Below are 19,121 nucleotides of genomic sequence, written 5' to 3'. Positions count from 1 at the left end.
CCTCCTCTGTGGCTCTCCCTGAGGTTTCTTCCGCATTTTTTTTCCCTGTGAAAAGGGCTTTTTTTGGGGCAAGTTTTTCCTCACTCGAATCGAGGGTCGAAGGACAGAGGGTGTCGTCTCTGTACAGATTGTAAAGCCCTCTGAGGCAAACTGTGATTTGTGAATTTGGGCTATACAAATAAGATTTGATTTGATTTGATTTGATTTAAATGTGTTATGCATTTGTACTTCATGATATGATTAGAAATAAGAACAAGTCAGGATTTTTTCTCTTTGTTGAACATTATGTACATCTACATTCAGCTGGTGAATGTTGGACTATTTAAAATTTCAGTGTGAGTCAATACAATGGGTCCTTTGTTTGTCCTGCAGCTCATAAGGCTGGAGTAGAAAACAAACTAACCTTTCTGAAGTGTACAGCCATGGAAAGCTAAACTTGAATGTCAAACAAGTTGCCGAGGAACATGGAATTTTTCTCTTATTTATTTTAATCAAACAAGAAGAATAAGGTATGCAAACAGTTGTAAAACAAATCACAACAGTTCTCCCCTTGTTATGCTGTAATTACATAGTAATATTAGGGGTGTGTGCTGGATTTAACTCCACTTTAACTGTAATTACTCGGTAATGATAAGATATGTGCTGCTTCTTTTGTTTTTCTGTAGGTTTTTTGTTGTTCCTCCCCCCTTCCTCTTCCCCTTAATTTTCTTTGTTTTGTCCTCCTCTGATTATGATTTCTGCTGCCCCTTTCTTTCCTGCTTTTGGCCATCAAAGAAAAAAATAAATAATCAAAAGTAATCATAAATAATTGCATATAGTTATTGTTATTTTAAATTGACTCCACCAAAACATATAAACCATCAGTTAGCAACAACAACAACATTTAACAAAAGTATAATATTCAGCTCAGTTATAACTGTCAGGGTTAATAGACAAATGATTTTTGTTCATTACCATTATTGGCTTAAAATATGGCATTTTACATAGAATAAATGAGCCAAGCAGCTCGCAGTCTATTTCTCTCCTCATAGCTTACCAAATTACAAGTGTTATACTTTTTCCTACTGACCGTTGGTTTAGGTCAATACATCTCCTGAAGAGGACTCCATGGTTGAATTTCTGCCTAAAAGTGCTGAAACTGAGAAGCTAAATCTATGTTAGTGAGAGCAATAACACACTAGATAGCTGACTGCTGAGTAAGATGCCCTCTTGGCCCTTGGTCAGCTAGTAAAGACTGCTGATTGGTTACTCTGCTCTCTATGACAAATCACCTGAGTCCATCAGGGGAACTGTATTAACCCTTTATTTGCCACAAACAATATTTAATGTGCCAATAAAACAGTTACTTCACCAGTGAGAAAATTTCAAGGTTAAATGGACTGTATTTATGTCTTACTTGTCGTCTTAAGGGCACATAAAATAAAGGCAGCTTTCTCCATGATAATACGACGGAGTATTAGGGCCACATTCAGGGGGGAAAAAAATCACAAACTTCGAGAATAAAGTCGTAATTTATGAGAATAAAGTCGTAATATTCTAACCTGTTGTTTTAGAGGAAGACAGTTGGTAAAATGAGGGCCGTGGAGGATTTTGTGGAGTTGTACTTTAGGATAGGTTTCACAAACAAGGAGATACTTAATCTTCTGGCACATCCGCATCATATCATCATAAGTACTAGGACTTTAAAAAGAATATGCAAGAAAATGCATCTTTTCCGGAGAAAGAACCAGACGGACTTGGAGGAAGTCGCTGCTTTTGTGGAGGGGTAAATGGCTGGAACTGGTCAACTGCAGGGTTATCGGTGGATGCATCAGCGGGCCATTCAGAGGGGTTTCGTGGTACATCTGAACATCTGCATGTCCCTGACGTGTCCATTTTCCGTACCTGGGTCGGCCCTCAGCAGCTGTGGACAGCCTCCAATGCGCATCACAGTATTTATGAAGTATTCAGCTATTACCTTGGGGTTGCTGTTAGTTGTATATGCCTCAATCCACATTATGTGGCGACTAAATCCATCAATGCAGCCGTTAATAGCAATGCCATAGGGCTTTAGTTTATCATAAGAATCCATGTGCCATAAGGCAAATGGATTCTTATGATAAACTGGAACTGGTCAACTGCAGGGTTATCGGTGGATGCATCAGCGGGCCATTCAGAGGGGTTTCGTGGTGTCTCAAGAAACAATCCAACTGATAATTAAGATTCTGGATCCAGAGGGCGTCTCCGACGCTGGCAATACACCTGCAGAGGCCCCAACGCCTTATGGCACATGGATTCTTATGATAAACTAAAGCCCTATGGCATTGCTATTAACGGCTGCATTGACGGATTTAGTCGCCACATAATGTGGATTGAGGCATATACAACTAACAGCAACCCCAAGGTAATAGCTGAATCTCCTTGAATCTCCTCCTGAATCAATCTCCTTGATTGTGAAACCTATCCTAAAGTACAACTCCACAAAATCCTCCACGGCCCTCATTTTACCAACTGTCTTTCTCTAAAACAACAGGTTAGAATATTATGACTTTTTTCTCATAAAATTATGACTTTATTCTCATAAATTACGACTTTATTCTCGTAATATTATGACTTTATTCTCGTAAATTAGGACTTTATTCTCGTAAATTAGGACTTTATACTCGTAAATTACGACTTTATTCTCATAAATTACGACTTTATTCTCGAAGTTTGTGATTTTTCCCCCCCCTCAATGTGGCCCTAATACTCCGTCGTAATGATAAACATTATTAATACAAAATATCATCCCAGCTAAACATGTGTGTGTGAGACGGGCCCTGACACCATACCAGCCCAGATAAAATTAAAAGTAAAAATAAAAAAAGTAAAGCTATAGAGCTCACTTCTCTCACTGGACACGAGAAATAGAGGGAGAGGGATATAAGAGGGAAAGAAAGACTTTGCAGCTGTTAAGATGTCTTAAGATTATTTATTTTAAAGTTGGTAGAGACCATTAAGATGTGAAATGGAGTTTAAAATGAAGGGTGAAAAAAAAAATCAAAATACTCCAAAGTACTTATTTTGTGTCAAATAGATGTTTTTTCCAAAATGATTTTTTATTTCAAGAGGTAAAGTTTTCAAAAGCTTTCTGTTCTGTATCTTATTTAGAGTTTATGGCACTGAATTGTAATGCGAGTTAGACAGTTATGGTGGTCTGGACCTTTGCTTTTAAGAAATTTTCTCTGACTGGACTTCTGACTATTAATTGAATAACCCTGATCTTGAGTGCAGCCATTGGTCATGGGTTTGCCCAGATACATGTTGTAGAAGTTAAAAGAATTTTTAATGTTTAAAAAATCTGTAACAAAGACATTAGAGGACTCGTCAATGTGGATCACCACAAAGAACAATTCTATTATAATATTTAAGCTGCAAGCAACAGTTTTTTTGTTGGCTGGATTTCTGTTTTTGTCTCTTAATCATTTTTGCTCTGTGTTGAATCTGAATTTGATTCTATAAAGTGGCTCCAAAAAGTGCTTAATCTTTTAAATTTGAATTATATTATTATCTCTGTCTCTCAATTCAATTCAATTCAATTCAATTCAATTCAATTCAGTTTGCTTTATTTGCATGAATGTCACATAGACGATGTTGCTAAAGCATAAAGTGCCAATTAAACAGGACAAAAATACACTTCAGAAATTAATATATACATATATAAATAGAGTAAATTCAAGAAAAAATTAAATAAGAAAAATAATTGTGTGTGTGTTTGTGTGTGTGTGTGTGTAAAGTAATAAACAATAATAAAATAAGTGATAATGACAATAAGGATAGTATCAATAAACAGAAATAAATTAGTCTAACAGTCTTTACATTGAAACATTTCTTAATGTGTGACATGCAGTAACATATTCTCTCCCTCTGTCTCTCTCTTTCTGAAAGTACAGTACATGGAAACATTATCTAATTAATACTTTGCCACACCAAAAAATGTAGTGATAATATTTTTCATCATCATCATCATTAAAGCACATGAAATGCTTGGAAAGCATCAATGAAGCAGAGCCAGATGGCGTAGAGAGGTGTTGGAGACAGGTCAAGCTGCAGATAAGCATGGTTTGATGGGCCCAATGCTACATGTACTGCCTTTCCTTTTTAACATCTTTCTAACAACATCATTAATCTGGCCATCCAAACACAGAATAAGACGTGGAAGGCGCCAGTGTGACAACAAAGACTGAGCGCTCCGGAGCGACAAGCTGACTCCAAACAACTGCCCTACATGTACTATATTTGTTTGGTTGGGGATTATTGTTCCTCCTCGTCATGTGTTCATACCAACAGCCATCAAACACAGACAACAAGATACCAGGAACAGTTTCAAGTTTGTCTTTATAAATTTGGCCATGGATACTACATAATTTTCATGGCAATTCTGGATAATAGATTTGCAAGCATTAAGACTATAAAATCGACCGGACATAATTCTCAAAGTAAAACACAAAAGTTTCCCATTGTGGAAACTGACACAGCTGATGGAGCCCGCTCCATTGGCTGCTCCATCTGGGGGAAATACTACCAGTGATCGGGCCAGCATCGCTGGGCTCAGCTGTGGAGCCAGAGATCGGTATGGCTCACGGCTGGGAGGCTGATGTTGGTGATGAATATCAGTGTGTAGGACTTCTCGACTGTGGGACAGCCTGCTGGAGCGGATGTAGGACTTGATTCCAGTCCCAGCTGTTAATCATGCAAAACTGATATGGGCAAAACTATCTGTTCGCAGTTTACTTCCTAAACATGATGAAATTAAAACATTTGGACTTTCTCTGCCTCAGTAAGGATTCACCTTCAATGCACTTTCAAATAATGGTTCTATATAATCCTCCTAATTGTGACAGTGCATTGTATGATCATTTAGAGAAACTACGAAAAACAATCTCCTACAATTCTGAAGTTTTAATTTTTGCCGACTTTAATATTGATTGGTCGGATAAAAGCAATAGAAAAACACTTGAAATGTAAATGACAAAATTTGACTTTAACCAAATTGTTAAAGGTGCTACCCAAATTACAAAATCTACCAGATCACAAATTGATTTAATTTTTTTCTAACAGGGAAGAACGAATAATCAAGTCCTATAATTTTCTGACTGGCTTGTCTGCCCACAACATGATTTTAACATCAAGCAAGTTGACTAAAAAGCAAATTCCAAGCCTCAGTCCATCTAACACCTATGGATGAAAGTTTTTAAAATGTGAGCTTCCATTTCTGGAGAGTGAACAACAAAAAATACTTTGGGACAAAGTTATCGATAAGGACTATATGCATACTTGTTTTAATCAATTCATGAATGCAGTTCAAGGGATTACTGGCAAGTTTTTTTTTTAAAACAGCTTAAATAGGAAATCATATTTACCTTAAATCAAGAGCTGTTGATCAGACATGTAACTATAGGGCAATACTATCTTACCAGCTCAACTTTTTTTATATAGTAAGACTATAGTAAGAGTTTTCAAAGTGCTTCGACAACCAAGCAAAAGCAGGAAACTCAGGCAAGACAATATTAATGAACAAACACTCAATAGTCAAGCCAACCACAAGGAAGCCTCATCTAAGGTGAGTTAAAACAAGAACACAGAACAATGAAGTATGTAGAGACAAATGACTATCTTCACCCAGTACAGTTTACATATTGGAACAGCTTCATCACTGGATGAAGGTGAAGTAGTAGTTTTGTCTGGATCTCAAAAAGGCATTTGATACCTTAAATCACGATATCAAACTTTCAAAATTAATTACTCTGATATACTTATTTCTTCTGATCTGATTTCTACTCTATAGTGGTATAAATTTTATCTTTTCAATCGTGAACAGTGTGTTATTATTAATAGTGCGAAATCCTCCTTTTTAAAGACGGCAACAGGAGTCCAACGGGACTCTGTTCTTGGTCCGCTCCATTTTAGTTACTATATAAATGACTTACCACAATCATGTCTTGGAGCAGGTATTCAGATGTGTGCAGATGACAGATGCATATATATGTATCTGGTAAAACTACTCTGTGAGTTTCTACACAGCTGACTGATATTAGATTCCCATCTAAAATTTGAGAAGCATGTTATAATGTGATGTGCTCCCAGGACATGTGTGTGACAGAGAACTCTTGCAGCTGAATTCTGGACATACTGTGGTCTTTTTTAGGCACGCCAAAAAGAAGGGAATTACAGTAATCAAGACTGGATGTAATAAAAGTGTGTCTTAGAGTCTCAGCAACAGAGTGGGAAAGTGAGGGCATAGTATGGAAATGTTCTTAAGGTGGAATGGGGCTGTTTCTGTAATGTGTTTAATGTGTGCATCAAAGCAGAGGGTGGCGTCTAGAATGACACCAATATTTTTTACCTCAGCAACAGGGGATGTGATGTGTGTCTCTCTTGTTTGTAAAAAGTAAACCATAAATATTGACCACCCCCCTGTATCTGCATTAAGTGGTGCGGTTCTGCCTGAGGCAACAGTGCTTGCCAGAGCAATGCTTGCAAGCAGACAGGAGTTGTGCAGTGAGCCCCAAGAGGAGCACTGTGGCCATGCTCCCTAAAAGGAAATCTGGTTTCAAAAAATGGAAAGAAAAAAGGAAAGACAGGAGAGAGAAAAGAAAGGGTGACAGTATGTCACTCAGTTTCTCTCGAAGAAAGTGTAGTCTGTGGTTGGTTGAAACGAACCTGTTAGCTTGTGAAATAAGCTACATTTTGTAGTTACATTTCACTCCTTTCTAACCTACATTTACTTAGTGCAGGTAAGGTTTAGCAAGCTAATTATTCTAAATCAGTTGTCCCTGCCCCTCCTACCAGACTCAACAACAGATTTGTCAGCAGCCCCATCTCCCTATACCCCTCCCCAACCTAATGAACATCTCAAGAAGGTGAGCAACATTGTGTTGAATGACATGTCAGTTAGCATCATTGCGGGGGTCTGTGGGAATTTATCTCTCTTTATCTCTCTCTCTCTATTTTTACTATTACGAAAAAATAAAACAAAATCTTTTTCAATCAAACACTGTAATTATTTTTCCAAATAATGATAATCATATGAAACAAAACAGCCTATAGTCTGTTTTGGATGCTGGACAGTTTGACAGTCTGTATTAAAGTTACAGCCAATACTAAAATAATACCTTCAAGTCAGATGCTTTGATGCAGATTGAATTATGGCTGTTTAATGACATATACAGATATATATGTTATTAATCCTGCAAGGATCAATTAGTTTGAGTAGCTTGTTGAACACAAAACAAACCAGCTGTTATTTGAGAAAAAAGTTTGAGTCTTTTGTTCTTATTCATACTAAGTTACCCTACCTTTAAATTTGATGTTACTGATACCTGTTGTTTTAATTTTTGTTTGCTTGTTTGTTTTGGTTTCATGTATACTACCATGTGTTCACACAGTTATGACCATATTTTAAACCTCATTTTCCATTCAATAATTTTACAATGAAAATTACAGTGAGACTGTAAAAAACCTTTAGCACATTTCTTATAGAGCGTATTAGTCTTGCATCAAATAATGAATTCCACTGTATGCAAACTGTTGCATGTATGTCTGCACAGTGTTATATTTGCACAGCCCACTGGCAGTAAACATCATGCTGTAAGTACTGCACCACAAGAGACAAGACAGTTGCAAAGGTAGAGTTATGTAAAGCTTTTTGCCATGAAACCAGACTGAAATTCTTCCCAGAGTTTGTAGTAGGTGTTCTTTACCCCTGCAGTGTCAAAATAAATAATTAAATAATTAGCGATAAACAGAGGAATGTGAAATGATTTATGTGCAGTTTGAAAATGTTGACTGACTGGGAGTGGAGATGGTTCACTAAGCAAACACATTGTTAAACAGTAGGTGGAGCTCATGAGGCAGGTGGTTACTTTGCGGATAAGACATTTGTCAGTTATTGGTTATTGCTTGGTTATTTCAGGACTGATACTGGACTGGTAGTTAGTAGGTTTAAAATCTCCTAAATTAAACATTTTTAGCAAATGCATGCTCCAGCATTGAAAGATCTAAGTTTTGTGAGTACTTTCAAGCTTAAATTGTGTCTTTAGCTACACATATGTCACCACAGTAAGCTTGTGAAGTTTATAGAAAGCCAATCAGTCTATGAGTCTCTACTCCCACAGGAAACCATGAATTTTAAAATTCATAAAAAATGAATATAAAATCGAGTATTACAGGTTTCAGCACCTGTCTCCCTAAACATGCTTAACATTTCAGCTTTGGAACCATGTTTCTACCTGCAATTCTAACAACTTTGAACTCCATTCAAGACTAGTAGTACTAGTGTCAAAAAGGGGGATGAAGAAGATGCAATAATAAATATTTAGGAGAACAATAGTACGGACTCAAATGTCTAGAAACACCAATAAAAAAACAGCAATGGATGAGATCTGAAACTTAACTTTTTGAAGAAAGCATAACATAAACAGAAGAGCCACTTAAAATGTCAAGAGGGGATACATGACATCAAATTCAGCCATTCAAATTTAGCACAAAAGAGGGACAAAATTTGAGTGAGATGCAATGATTTCCTTGAAGTGACTTTTTTTTGTTCAAAAATAGCCTTTTTAAACACCACAAGTTATTCACCTCTTGGACATATCAAAACTTATAGAATATATAAATAGGAGTAAGTGGGGATTGATTGGTTTTCTTAACAGATGCTGAAGGCTCATTATCCTCCAATAATCTAGGTTTTGTAGGGTCAACTGAATCCCCCCTAAATTTAGCTTGACAATGTCAAATGAACCGACTAACCTGGGCTTGGTAGAGTCCACCTGGGTCTCGAGGGGTGACTCCAACGAAGGAGGTGCGATTGGCAGGGGGGGTCCCAGGGGCCGAGTATGCTGAGGGTGTTTGCGTAAACAACATCAGTCTCATAATGACTATTATAATTCCATGTTATTTGTAAAGTTACATGAGGAAATACTTTTAACAAAATCTGTCAACATCTGTCCATACAACAATGGAGCTCCAAAAGCGAATAGCATCAAATCTCCTGGCTCCTTGTAAAGTTCCTGGCTGTGTCATGAAGAACACATTAGCCTAATTGATTCAATCTGCCCCGTTATGCTTGTTTCTGCACTCAGTAACTTCTTTGAGCGGGCTGCAATGCATAACTCTTTACGGCAGTACATCACACACAGCTCCAACTATCACTGATTTTGGTGAAACCGAATGACATTTTATACAAAAAAATGTCCTCTGGTTTTCCCTCTTAAGTTCTCCAGCTGCTCTGCGTCATCTATCTGTGATTTATGGAGTTTCCTGAAAGCAACCTGTTAACTTCTGTGTAGTGTGGCTGCAAGATAGCTCGCTCTACAAGCCTAGCGAACTCTGCTCGGAGCATGGCCGGAGAGTGTATGGAGGGAGGAGGAGATTTGCAGATGGGGGGCCATGATGTGCACCAGAAGCGGAGCCATGAGAGCAGGCAGTGGAACCGGGCTCTGCAGCCTCGACGAACATCATGACAGAGGTGAGGAGACCGAAGAGGAGGAAACTAAGAAGAGAAAATGAGACAGTGACCGACCAAGAGGCGGCACAAGAGACCAAAGAGGACATTGACGTTGGAAGCTAAGAAGAGAAATGAAGATAGTGACAGAGTAAAAGGCAAGAGACAGAGTCTCAGACTGGCAATTTTAGTCCTCTAGCACAGCTTTGCCAAATAAAAGACTGCACGACAGACTGAGAGCTGGATAAGTTGCTGTTGAATAGTTAATAACATTAGCTGGCTTGCTAAATTAAGTGGCTTCTGTTGTTGCACTTGCTTGATGTTTGGCTGTGTTGGCAAAGTTGACAACTTACTAGTTTTTGATCATTAGGCAAATCAACCCATTTTGACAGAGGATTTGTCGCACTTGTACTACACAATGTTGCTTTACAACAGATAAAGTAATTGTTATTGGATTTTAATATTCATGTATACAATCAATAACCTTGTATCTCATTCGTAGGATCAACTGGCCTCAGTCAGTGTGTACATAAACCCACTCACTGTTTTAAGTATCCCTTCGACCTTGCTTTGGAGTATTGCTTTGAAATGGAAAATGTAAAAGTACTTCCACAGAATCCTCTTTAATTGGACCATTACTTAATAACTTTTGAATTCCTATTACTAGACTACACGACACAGGGCGAAAATACGAACACAAGATGTCTATCCCATAGTGGTGTAGCTGCATTTAAGGAAGTGATTCAATCAGCCTTTAAGTCAATGCCATGCCTCACTATAACAGAGGACTCCAATAATGACTTTAGTCTCTACCAAATGATTGTCTTGTTGATGGTGCTGCAAGCTTGCTGTGAATGCCACTCAACCGTAATGCCCAGCGAAAAAAGATAATAGTTCAAAGGAGATTAACTCTATGGTGTAACTCCAAACTGGAAAAATCTTGTTTGGTCTAGCATGATAGCCTTGATATAATATAATGTATAATAATAACTATTACTCTGCATTAATAGAGGAAATAAGAACAACCCCAGGCCTATTTTGAGCACTAGCTCTATTTAGGCTTGTATTCCTATAACACTCAGTAGTAACGACTTTTGTGGCTTCTTTAATGATAGAATTCTATTTATTAAAGACAAAATTCATCATCTTCTGCCCTCAGCTGATACCTATGTATTGTCAAACACAGAACCCCTAGAAAGAGCTGTAAAACCAGGTACATATCTTGACTTCTTTTATCTGATCTACTTTCACCAACTCAATTCAACAGTTTCTTTATCCAAACCATCATTGTGTTGCTTAGACCCCGACCCAACTAGGCTGCACAAAGAAATTGTACCCGCAATTAGACCTCTGACCATACTAGATATGATCAATATGATACTTTTAACAGGCTATATACCACAGTCCTTTAAAGTAGCTGCAATTAAACACTTTCTTAAAAAGCCTACTCTTGATGTTGATGTTGATGTTGATGTTGAGGTTATAGCCAACTATAGACCCATTTCTATGTTTCTCTCTAACATCCTTGAGAAAGTAGTCACCAATCAGTTATGTGACTTTATACATAACAATAGTTTGAGGATTTCAAGTCAGGTTGTATCATAGCACATAGACAGCATTTCTGAAAGTCCAGAATTTTTTGCTTAGTAACTTGATTACATCGGATGAAGGACTTTTCTCTCTACTTTTAAGTGGTTCTGTGGTTGGACCAATACAATTCACCTTACATATGCTTCTTTTAGGTAATATTATTAGGAAACACTGCATAAATGGTACCTGTAATGCAGATGATACCCAAAAATACTTGGAAAATACTTGCAAACCTGAGACCTCATAGTAACCTATTACCCCAGTAGAACACTACATTCCAAGGATGCAGGGTTTCTTGTGGTTCCTTTTTCTTCTGTGGAACCATCTTCTAGTCTTGATCCAGAGGGCAGACACCCTCTCTGCATGTAAGAGTAGGCTCTCTATTTTGATCACACATATGGTTAGGGCTAGCCCCCTAGTTATTCTGCTGACACCCACTGTTATGAATTAATTAAGTAATTTTTGTTATTATATTTTTTAGTATAGTAGTTATTATAGCTGCTACTTATATTATGTCATATTTCTAATATTGTGACTGTGATTATTGTGGTTGCTCCTGTACATCTGTTCTATCTCACAAGCACCTTTCACGTGTAAAAGATAAGTCAACTCAAATTCAGCTCAATATTTCATCGCCACTTTCTCAACGTCATATTTCCCACCCCTTCAGCGCAGTTCCAGACTGTGCTGACGCTCATAGATGCAAGATGTGTTGAAGGTTGAAGGATTTGGAAAACTCTGGCCTGCCTTTCCAAGATATTAAGCGTGAACATACTAGGTCCTTTTTACCTCAACCACATTAACTAACTGATGAAATTATCATCATCAGTTGTAGAAATTAAGATGACTTTAAATAGCATTAAATAATTGCGTAGCAGAGCAGATATTGATTTACTAATAATACTGTGGCTATACCACTAATTACGAATTTCCTTTTCATATAGTTTTTGTTTGTAAAATCGCTGCAGTAAACATAACTGCTATCAGGTGCACAGAGCACACTGTCCTCACACTGCTAGAGGAATGTGAATAACAGAATTAACAAGTGCTTTATAACCTCCACCTCATCCACAAACACCTCGTTTTTGTGCCAGTAATATTAACTTTCCTCGTCTTCCTCTGGGAAGTGACCATGATTCACTCTAAAGAACCGTCAATCAGCAGGCTCATTTCTATGCATCAACATTCATAAGGCGCTTTGCATTGACCATCTAAGGTTGAATGTGGGTGTGGAGAGGTTGAGATATGAGCTGGATACATTTATTGGCATACGGTCATTTACTCATTTATACATACCCAAAGATCTAGTGTTGATTCTCTGCAGTTTTATAAATGAGACCCCTGCTCTGTTTATCTTTGTACTCTTGTCTTATTATTTACATATATGGGCCATTCTACAGAATTTGTGAAAATATCAGACTTTGAAACATCTTGAAAAATGTTGTTTTTTCCACAAAACTTTGTATGTATGTTGATTATACGATATCCAAGTTGCACAATTCTAGCAATTGTACAGTAAATTCTCATAATGTATTTTCAGAAAATGTGGGAATATTTGTCCTCTGCTAAAATTTGTCCCTACAGAAACACAACAATATATTTTCTATTAAAAAGTATTAAATTGACCTATTTACAATTTGTTTACACCTCTCCTGTCCCTAACCGCTTTGTCTTTGTCTTCAGAGTCAGAGTCCTGGTCAGAGCACCAGATGCCAAGCTTGGTGGATAACATAAAGGGCCAGATTCTACTATAGTCCAGTTCATTTAAGCAACAGCTTCTTTTTTTAAGTTTAAGCACAAAATTAAGGTATTTGTCCAAAATTATGAAACATTGTCAGAAAAGATCATAAAAATACCAAAACATTTCATGTTTCATTTCATTTTCTTGTGGAGTTTACTGTGGTCGAGTTACTGTTAATTGTGATCCCTATGTCATGATACTTCTTATAAACTGAGTGAATCCCACCACTGCATAGTGTCAAATAAGCTGTAATTCACTCTTAAAATAGAGTAAAGTCTGTCCAAGGCTCAGTCCAAAAATGACTGCATAATGAGCTACTGCCTTTGTGAATCAAATTTGAATAGAAGTTACAACATTAAATTAAATGATAACCATAGGTATATTGCATATTTGTGCTACTCCTTTTATTCATTTTTGGTGTATTTTAACAAATTTCTTACTTTGATAAGCCTAGAGGAAAAAAAACAAACATGTGCTGTAGTTATCCTAATGTGTTGAACATGTCAACAAGTGCATTGACATGGCTCTTTTATAGTTTATGGAAAACAATTGATTTCTATTGCATTAACGATTTCAATCTATGAATACACAGACAATACTTGCTCGCAGGATCAGGTATTGGGTCTTTTAATGCGATTTATTGCTAATAATACTAATAATATTTCAAAGCAGTGTTAACCTTGGCAGCTATTTGAGATTTAGTCTTAGTATTTAAATCAAAATGCTTATTAGGTTTAGTCACATTTTATCATTTTTATCCTTAATAGTTTTAGTTGACAAAAACAAGTTTTAGTCACTGAAAACCTTTTAGCCAACTTTTAGTCCAAATGTTTTCCCTCTTCAAACTAATTAAATTAGGTTAATAAGCTTTGCGTAATCAGCAGCTCCATGTATGCAAATTCATTTTTCAAACATGCCAGACAGTTTGATCAAGCTGTTGTGTAGGTTATACTTACAAATACAAGTAATGCTGTGAGATGAGAGTCATTTGAGTGGAATTATACTATTATACTATTATAATATATTAACTATTACAATCATGGTTATATGTTTGATGAAAATGTATCTAAAAATTAAACAAATAAAAAACAAATAAAATCCCAAATCTGAAATCAAAAATATCCATGGCTGATCCCTGAAAGTTGATGAGCCAGTCAGTTGGAGACTGATTTTACAAAAACAGAATAAAACATGGAAGCTCATAAAAAGCATGGAGATAACATCTCAATGAGGAATTGCATAAAGGGAACCATAAATATACTTTTATATTAGCTGCTGCATTAGTTAATAAAAATCCAACTGACAACATGGGATAATGTTTAACAGATGAGAGAAGCTGCAATTCAGGGCCATCAAATCCTAATCTTGCCTAGTGCCCTGAAATAAGTGTACTGTAAGGAGCTGAAGGAGAGACGCTCCGTGTCCGCTGGATTTTATAACTGAACTACGAGCAGGACATAGTAACTTTTACTTTATCTGTCTGTGTTGAAATCTGATGTTTTCACATCACATGTGGTGAAGATAGTATTGAAAACGCAAGTCTGAGGCTGCAGGTAAAACATACTTATGTCAGCTGATAGCAGTTTAGTGTGGCACTAAACTGACAAAGATGAATAGTTGAAACTTTTTATTGACAAGCTGAATCCTCTTTCTATGATTTCAACACAGCACATCTCCTGAACGGTAAAGCATCATCTGTCATCATCACCATGAGAGAATACAGAATCAATCAGAACTGATTATTCTTGACAATGACCGAGTTAGTTAAGTCACCAATACAAAGTTTGTAGCTTTGATTTTTGAAATCTGTGTCGAGGATTGGTCTCTGCTGTGGCAGAAAGTAGATGGTCGGACACGGTGATCATCAGATTTTCTTTTTGTGTCTTGACCGTGAATTTCCATTTATAATATATACATTCATATTTCAATATGGATTTGTTGTTCACAATGTAGCATTATCAGGCATAAAAAACAGTGCGTCCTCTTGAGGCATGGAGAGTGATTTCACTGTGTCCGTTCAGATTTTAATGCGTCAGAGACGCAGGATGCTACTTGTCCAAATATATAGATAAATAAATTAACAAGCTATAATCGTTACAGCAGCAATATTTTGACACACTTTCCCATATGTTTCACTCAAACAACAGGACAGTATATGAAATAGCAATTCATTTGTCTGACCAAAATGTTTACTTGTCCCTTACAAGTTATAATGTTAATTGAAAAGCCCTGTGTGTTTCACCAGAGACATTATAGAGAGGAGATAAACCACTTCAATCATTTTGAACAGAGGAGTCTGTAACACCAGGAATGGCAGTTGTATGTCACATATCCCGCATCTTCCTCCCAAAAGCCAGTCGCGTGCTTTCACTACAACCAAAGTGGGAAAGATATCAGCCAATCACGTTGTTGCATTGATTGGAGTACACAGTTGAGATTCACAACAGTTTCAGTTGATTTTGTGCAGTTGCAGAGTGACCTCTAAAGAGGAGGATTTTACGCTAATACACGGGATTACAAGGAAAGGTGAGGTCATCCAAACATTGGACATTAGACTCACATTATTTTGAGTGCTCTGGAGGTTTGAGCTGGCAACTTCAAATTGCGGCACTCTGTATTGAGCCGTTAAAGACCTTGGTGTTGTGTAATACTGAAGTGTGAATAAGTTACCCTGTGGGGAAAGGGCGTCTTGAACCTTATTTTGGGGCAAAGTCACTAAACTTTTTCTGAGCGGTTCTTACAAGATTTGACTGCCGATTCCGTACATGCAGCTTTTATGTAACAGTAGTAGCCAGTGGCCAGTAATACTGACTTAACGTTAGCAAATATACTGTATATGCTTAGTTAACATTAGAACTTACAGTTAAGTTAGCTAACTTCAACTCACCGCACGGTGTAACGTCTTCAGCTGTCTCTTCAGGTTGTTTGTAGGTTATGTCCACTAAATCTATAGCCACAGGTTGCCTCTCAGTCTCAATTTACTGGACTGTCTTTTCCTTTTTGCTGAATTACAAATCAAATGTGTCCATAGATCTATTCCATTTTGCCGACCAAAAGCCATCATGTTGTTGTCACTAACTCACTATTGGTTAAGACAGGATCACCTGGGTTTCTGCACATTTCATTCAGCGACAATGATGTTTCAGTTCTATTTTGACAGACAGAATAGACGCACAATTGATTAATTTTTTCAGTGTCCGATAGCCCAACACCAACATTTTAATCCTGCCTCATCTCGTTAATGAAAATAAAACATACATTTCTTCATAGTTTTCATTATCAAAGATTTGTTTTTAGCTCATCATCACCTCTTAGTCATGAAACAAAGTTAATTGATGAACAATTTTAATCACAGTTTTCATTAACAAAATTAACATTTCCTACTAGTACTACTATACTACTGTACTACTAATAATATTAACAATAATAAAAAGATAAAGATCAAAAATATGTTAAATGACTAATCAATGCAATGCACTAACACTAACTTACCCTAACTTGCATATTAAAGGGGCACTATGTAGTTTTGGAGAAGAAATTCAAACTCAGTATTTTAATATTTACAATATAAAGGGTAAGGTGGAAAAATAAAAAAAATTTCATAAGTTAATAAACTAGCTGTTCTCTGAGGAAAATAATTTCCCCAGAACACTGTTTGAATCTAGAAAGGTGGTAGGGTCCGCCAAATATAAAAGTAAATAAAGTAAAACAGTATAAATTGTGTTGTCCTTTAAGGTCAGTTTGTTTATTCAGTTTATTCTGTCATGAAAACAAATAGTTTGATTATTTAGATTAAAAAAACAAAAAAAAACTACAGCTTGAGCTGATGTTCTTGTCCTTGTTTATATTTAATAACATACTGTATTTATAAAACTGTCGGTCTTGAATACTCCCCAGGAACCTTTACATCAGTAAACCCTCTGTGTTATCTTTCTTCTAGTCTTCCATCGCAACAGTCTCTCGATTTCGATATACAAATATAAACTATTAATGGTAACATAATCCTTTCTAACAACCAGTGGAAGGTTATGTTTATACAGTACATACTGTGTCATGCCACACATCAATACTGCCAATGTAAGTTTGTTAGCATTTAGACCACTTACTGGGGGATGTGGGGGAGTTTGCAACTCCATCAGAGGAGGTGGTAGTGGCCTTTGACTCTGCAGGCAGTGTTGGCCTGGGGAGGGAGGATGGGGCAGGACACAGGGTGGGAGCTGGTCCAGGGGGTGCCAACATCTGAGATGAGATGTAGTGACTGGGCACTTTAACCTGATTGCTGCCATTCAGCTGGAAAAATCAGAAAGGCAGACAACCAAATATACTCATGTTTAACATGTGCTGCAACACTGCTATCCTTTTAACTATCCAGTTGGTCAGTGTAGTCCTAAAGCATAAATCCCAAACGTGTTTTTATTTACTAGCACCATGAAACTAAAAGCCTTTCATAAGCAGTTATTACATCATGTTTGCAACTCTCAAACAATATTATACTGTGGTTAAAGGTTAGCTAGTTTGTCTTCGTCTGAGTTTTTTAGCATTGTCTAAACAGTCAAAACAAGTATTAGCTGCTGCAAATGTAATGTTTAACAGTGAGTTACAGCTGCAGTTTCTTTGTTCTTACATTGCTATTTCTTCTTCTTTCTCTCAAAGGTATTAAGCGTGATTAATACATTTGTGATTAAAATACATTTGATTAAAATATATTTGACTATTCGATTAAAATAAATTTGTAATTAAAAATGTCTGTTTAGCATTTGCTAACCAGAATACTGTATGATTTTCTTTGGCTCCAAGCTTTATGCCTTAAATGGAAATGGAAAATAAAAATGTTTACATTTTAATTTTAATGTCAAGCATATTGTTTTAATTTAATTTGATCCCTCTAAGCCTGTGATCCATCTAAAGCGCTTTGAGTGGTCAGTAGAGTGAAAAAGTGCTATAGAAATGTAAGTCCATTAAAGTATTAAAGTTTTTGATAGTTTGCTATTTGAATCAAAACCGTTTGTTGTGCTTGCTGAATTTGTTAAATCTCATGGGCAGGGCAGTGACAGCTGAGTCACATCCACTGTTAGTAAACAAGAGAGTGAGTTTTGATGTCCATGGAAAAGACAGAGCATGAGTGGAAGGGAGGTAGAGGGAGAATCAATGCACAGGTATGTTTCTGTCTTATTAAGGATGTTATGTTTGAGCTGGTGCATGTAGATTGATTGACAAAAGCACATGTACAAACAGCTTTATAAATCTAATGAAAAGAATATGCATGCAATAAAAAATGTTCACTGCCATGTGACACTAACGCACAAATGGGATGCAATGTAATTTGCAAAAATGCCTTATTTTATGCAACCACATGAACCAATCTTCTAACCCTAACCCTAGTTTGGGCGTGAGCTATGGGGAGTGCAACTTTGCAGCACTAGATTCAGACTACTAGCAAGTTTTTTAAAAAGTCGGAGGAAAGCTAGAGAAAACTACTAAAAACTAATCAGTTAATCAATGCTAAATACTCAGTATATTATATCTGTTTATTATATCGTAATTGAGTTTCATCTTTAAAGGTACAAGATATAGTTTTGGCGAAGAAATTGAAAGTCAGAAATATTTCTTGCTTCCATAAGTGAATAAACAAGCTGTTCTCAGAGGAAAGTAAGGTCGAAAGGCAGAAAGGTGGCAGGGTCCGCCACATACAAAGAGTTTGATTATTTAGTTTGTTTAGGCAGAAAAAAATCAAGATCTTTCTCTTTCACTACCTTTAGCGTAGTGTTAGTGAGTGATTTTCTGTTTGGGGCTAACCCCAAAAGCTCCGGTTCAATGAGTGTTTGAGAGCCCAGTGATCAAGTAAAATACTTCTAACAGCTATAGTAAAATATGGAACTGTTAAACCAGAAAATATGTTCATGAAATCATATTTGACATTTTGTTTGTTGTCCTGAAGGCCCATTCAATGAATTGTTTTAGCCAGACATAGCCAACATCACTATAATTCTGAGCTTGACCAGGAATCTTTGAGGCAAGCCACTGTCATCATGTTTTAGAAAATTAAATTGGCCACATAGAAGTGTTCAGTTGTATCCTTTGCAGTAAAAGTTGAAAGCTGAGGCTCAGTCAGAATTTCAGAATTGAAATGATTAGCATTTTTGAACAAAGTTACTTGCTATTTCTAAATAGTAGTTCTACCTTGGCGAAGCAATTTTAACCGGAAAATGATGGCAATGGTATTCTTGATTCTAATTATAAATATTAATTTATGATGAGGCGTAACCGCAACTCACTCTATGTTCTGGGGCCTTAAAAGATAACTCTGGGTAAAGGTTCTAAGGTTTT

At 36.7% G+C, this 19,121-nt stretch overlaps 1 protein-coding gene across 6 annotated transcripts in view; it reads right to left on the bottom strand.

The window, feature by feature from the left end:
- LOC311258777 (nuclear factor 1 C-type-like) overlaps nt 1-19,121 on the bottom strand; it is a 109,797-nt gene that overhangs the window by 11,263 nt on the left and 79,413 nt on the right. The window contains exons 11-12 of one of the 6 annotated variants that reach the window (XM_084355359.1): nt 16,901-17,084; nt 8,770-8,858 (exon numbers count right to left, since the gene is read on the bottom strand). The exons of 2 other annotated variants lie outside the window; for them this stretch is intronic. In XM_084355359.1, coding sequence (XP_084211485.1) covers nt 8,770-8,858; nt 16,901-17,084 — 273 coding nt within the window. Of the gene's footprint in view, nt 1-8,769; nt 8,859-14,907; nt 15,165-16,900; nt 17,085-19,121 lie in introns of those variants that run through there. 3 more of the 6 variants (XM_084355357.1, XM_084355358.1, XM_084355360.1) reach the window with 3 other exon arrangements.

The sequence above is a fragment of the Pagrus pagrus genome, assembly GCF_965226575.1.
Source record: "Pagrus pagrus genome assembly, chromosome: 6".
In the NCBI taxonomy this organism is placed as follows: domain Eukaryota; kingdom Metazoa; phylum Chordata; class Actinopteri; order Spariformes; family Sparidae; genus Pagrus; species Pagrus pagrus.
The sequence above is the reverse complement of the archived record's forward strand: the minus strand, read 5'-3'. Positions and strand labels throughout refer to the sequence as shown.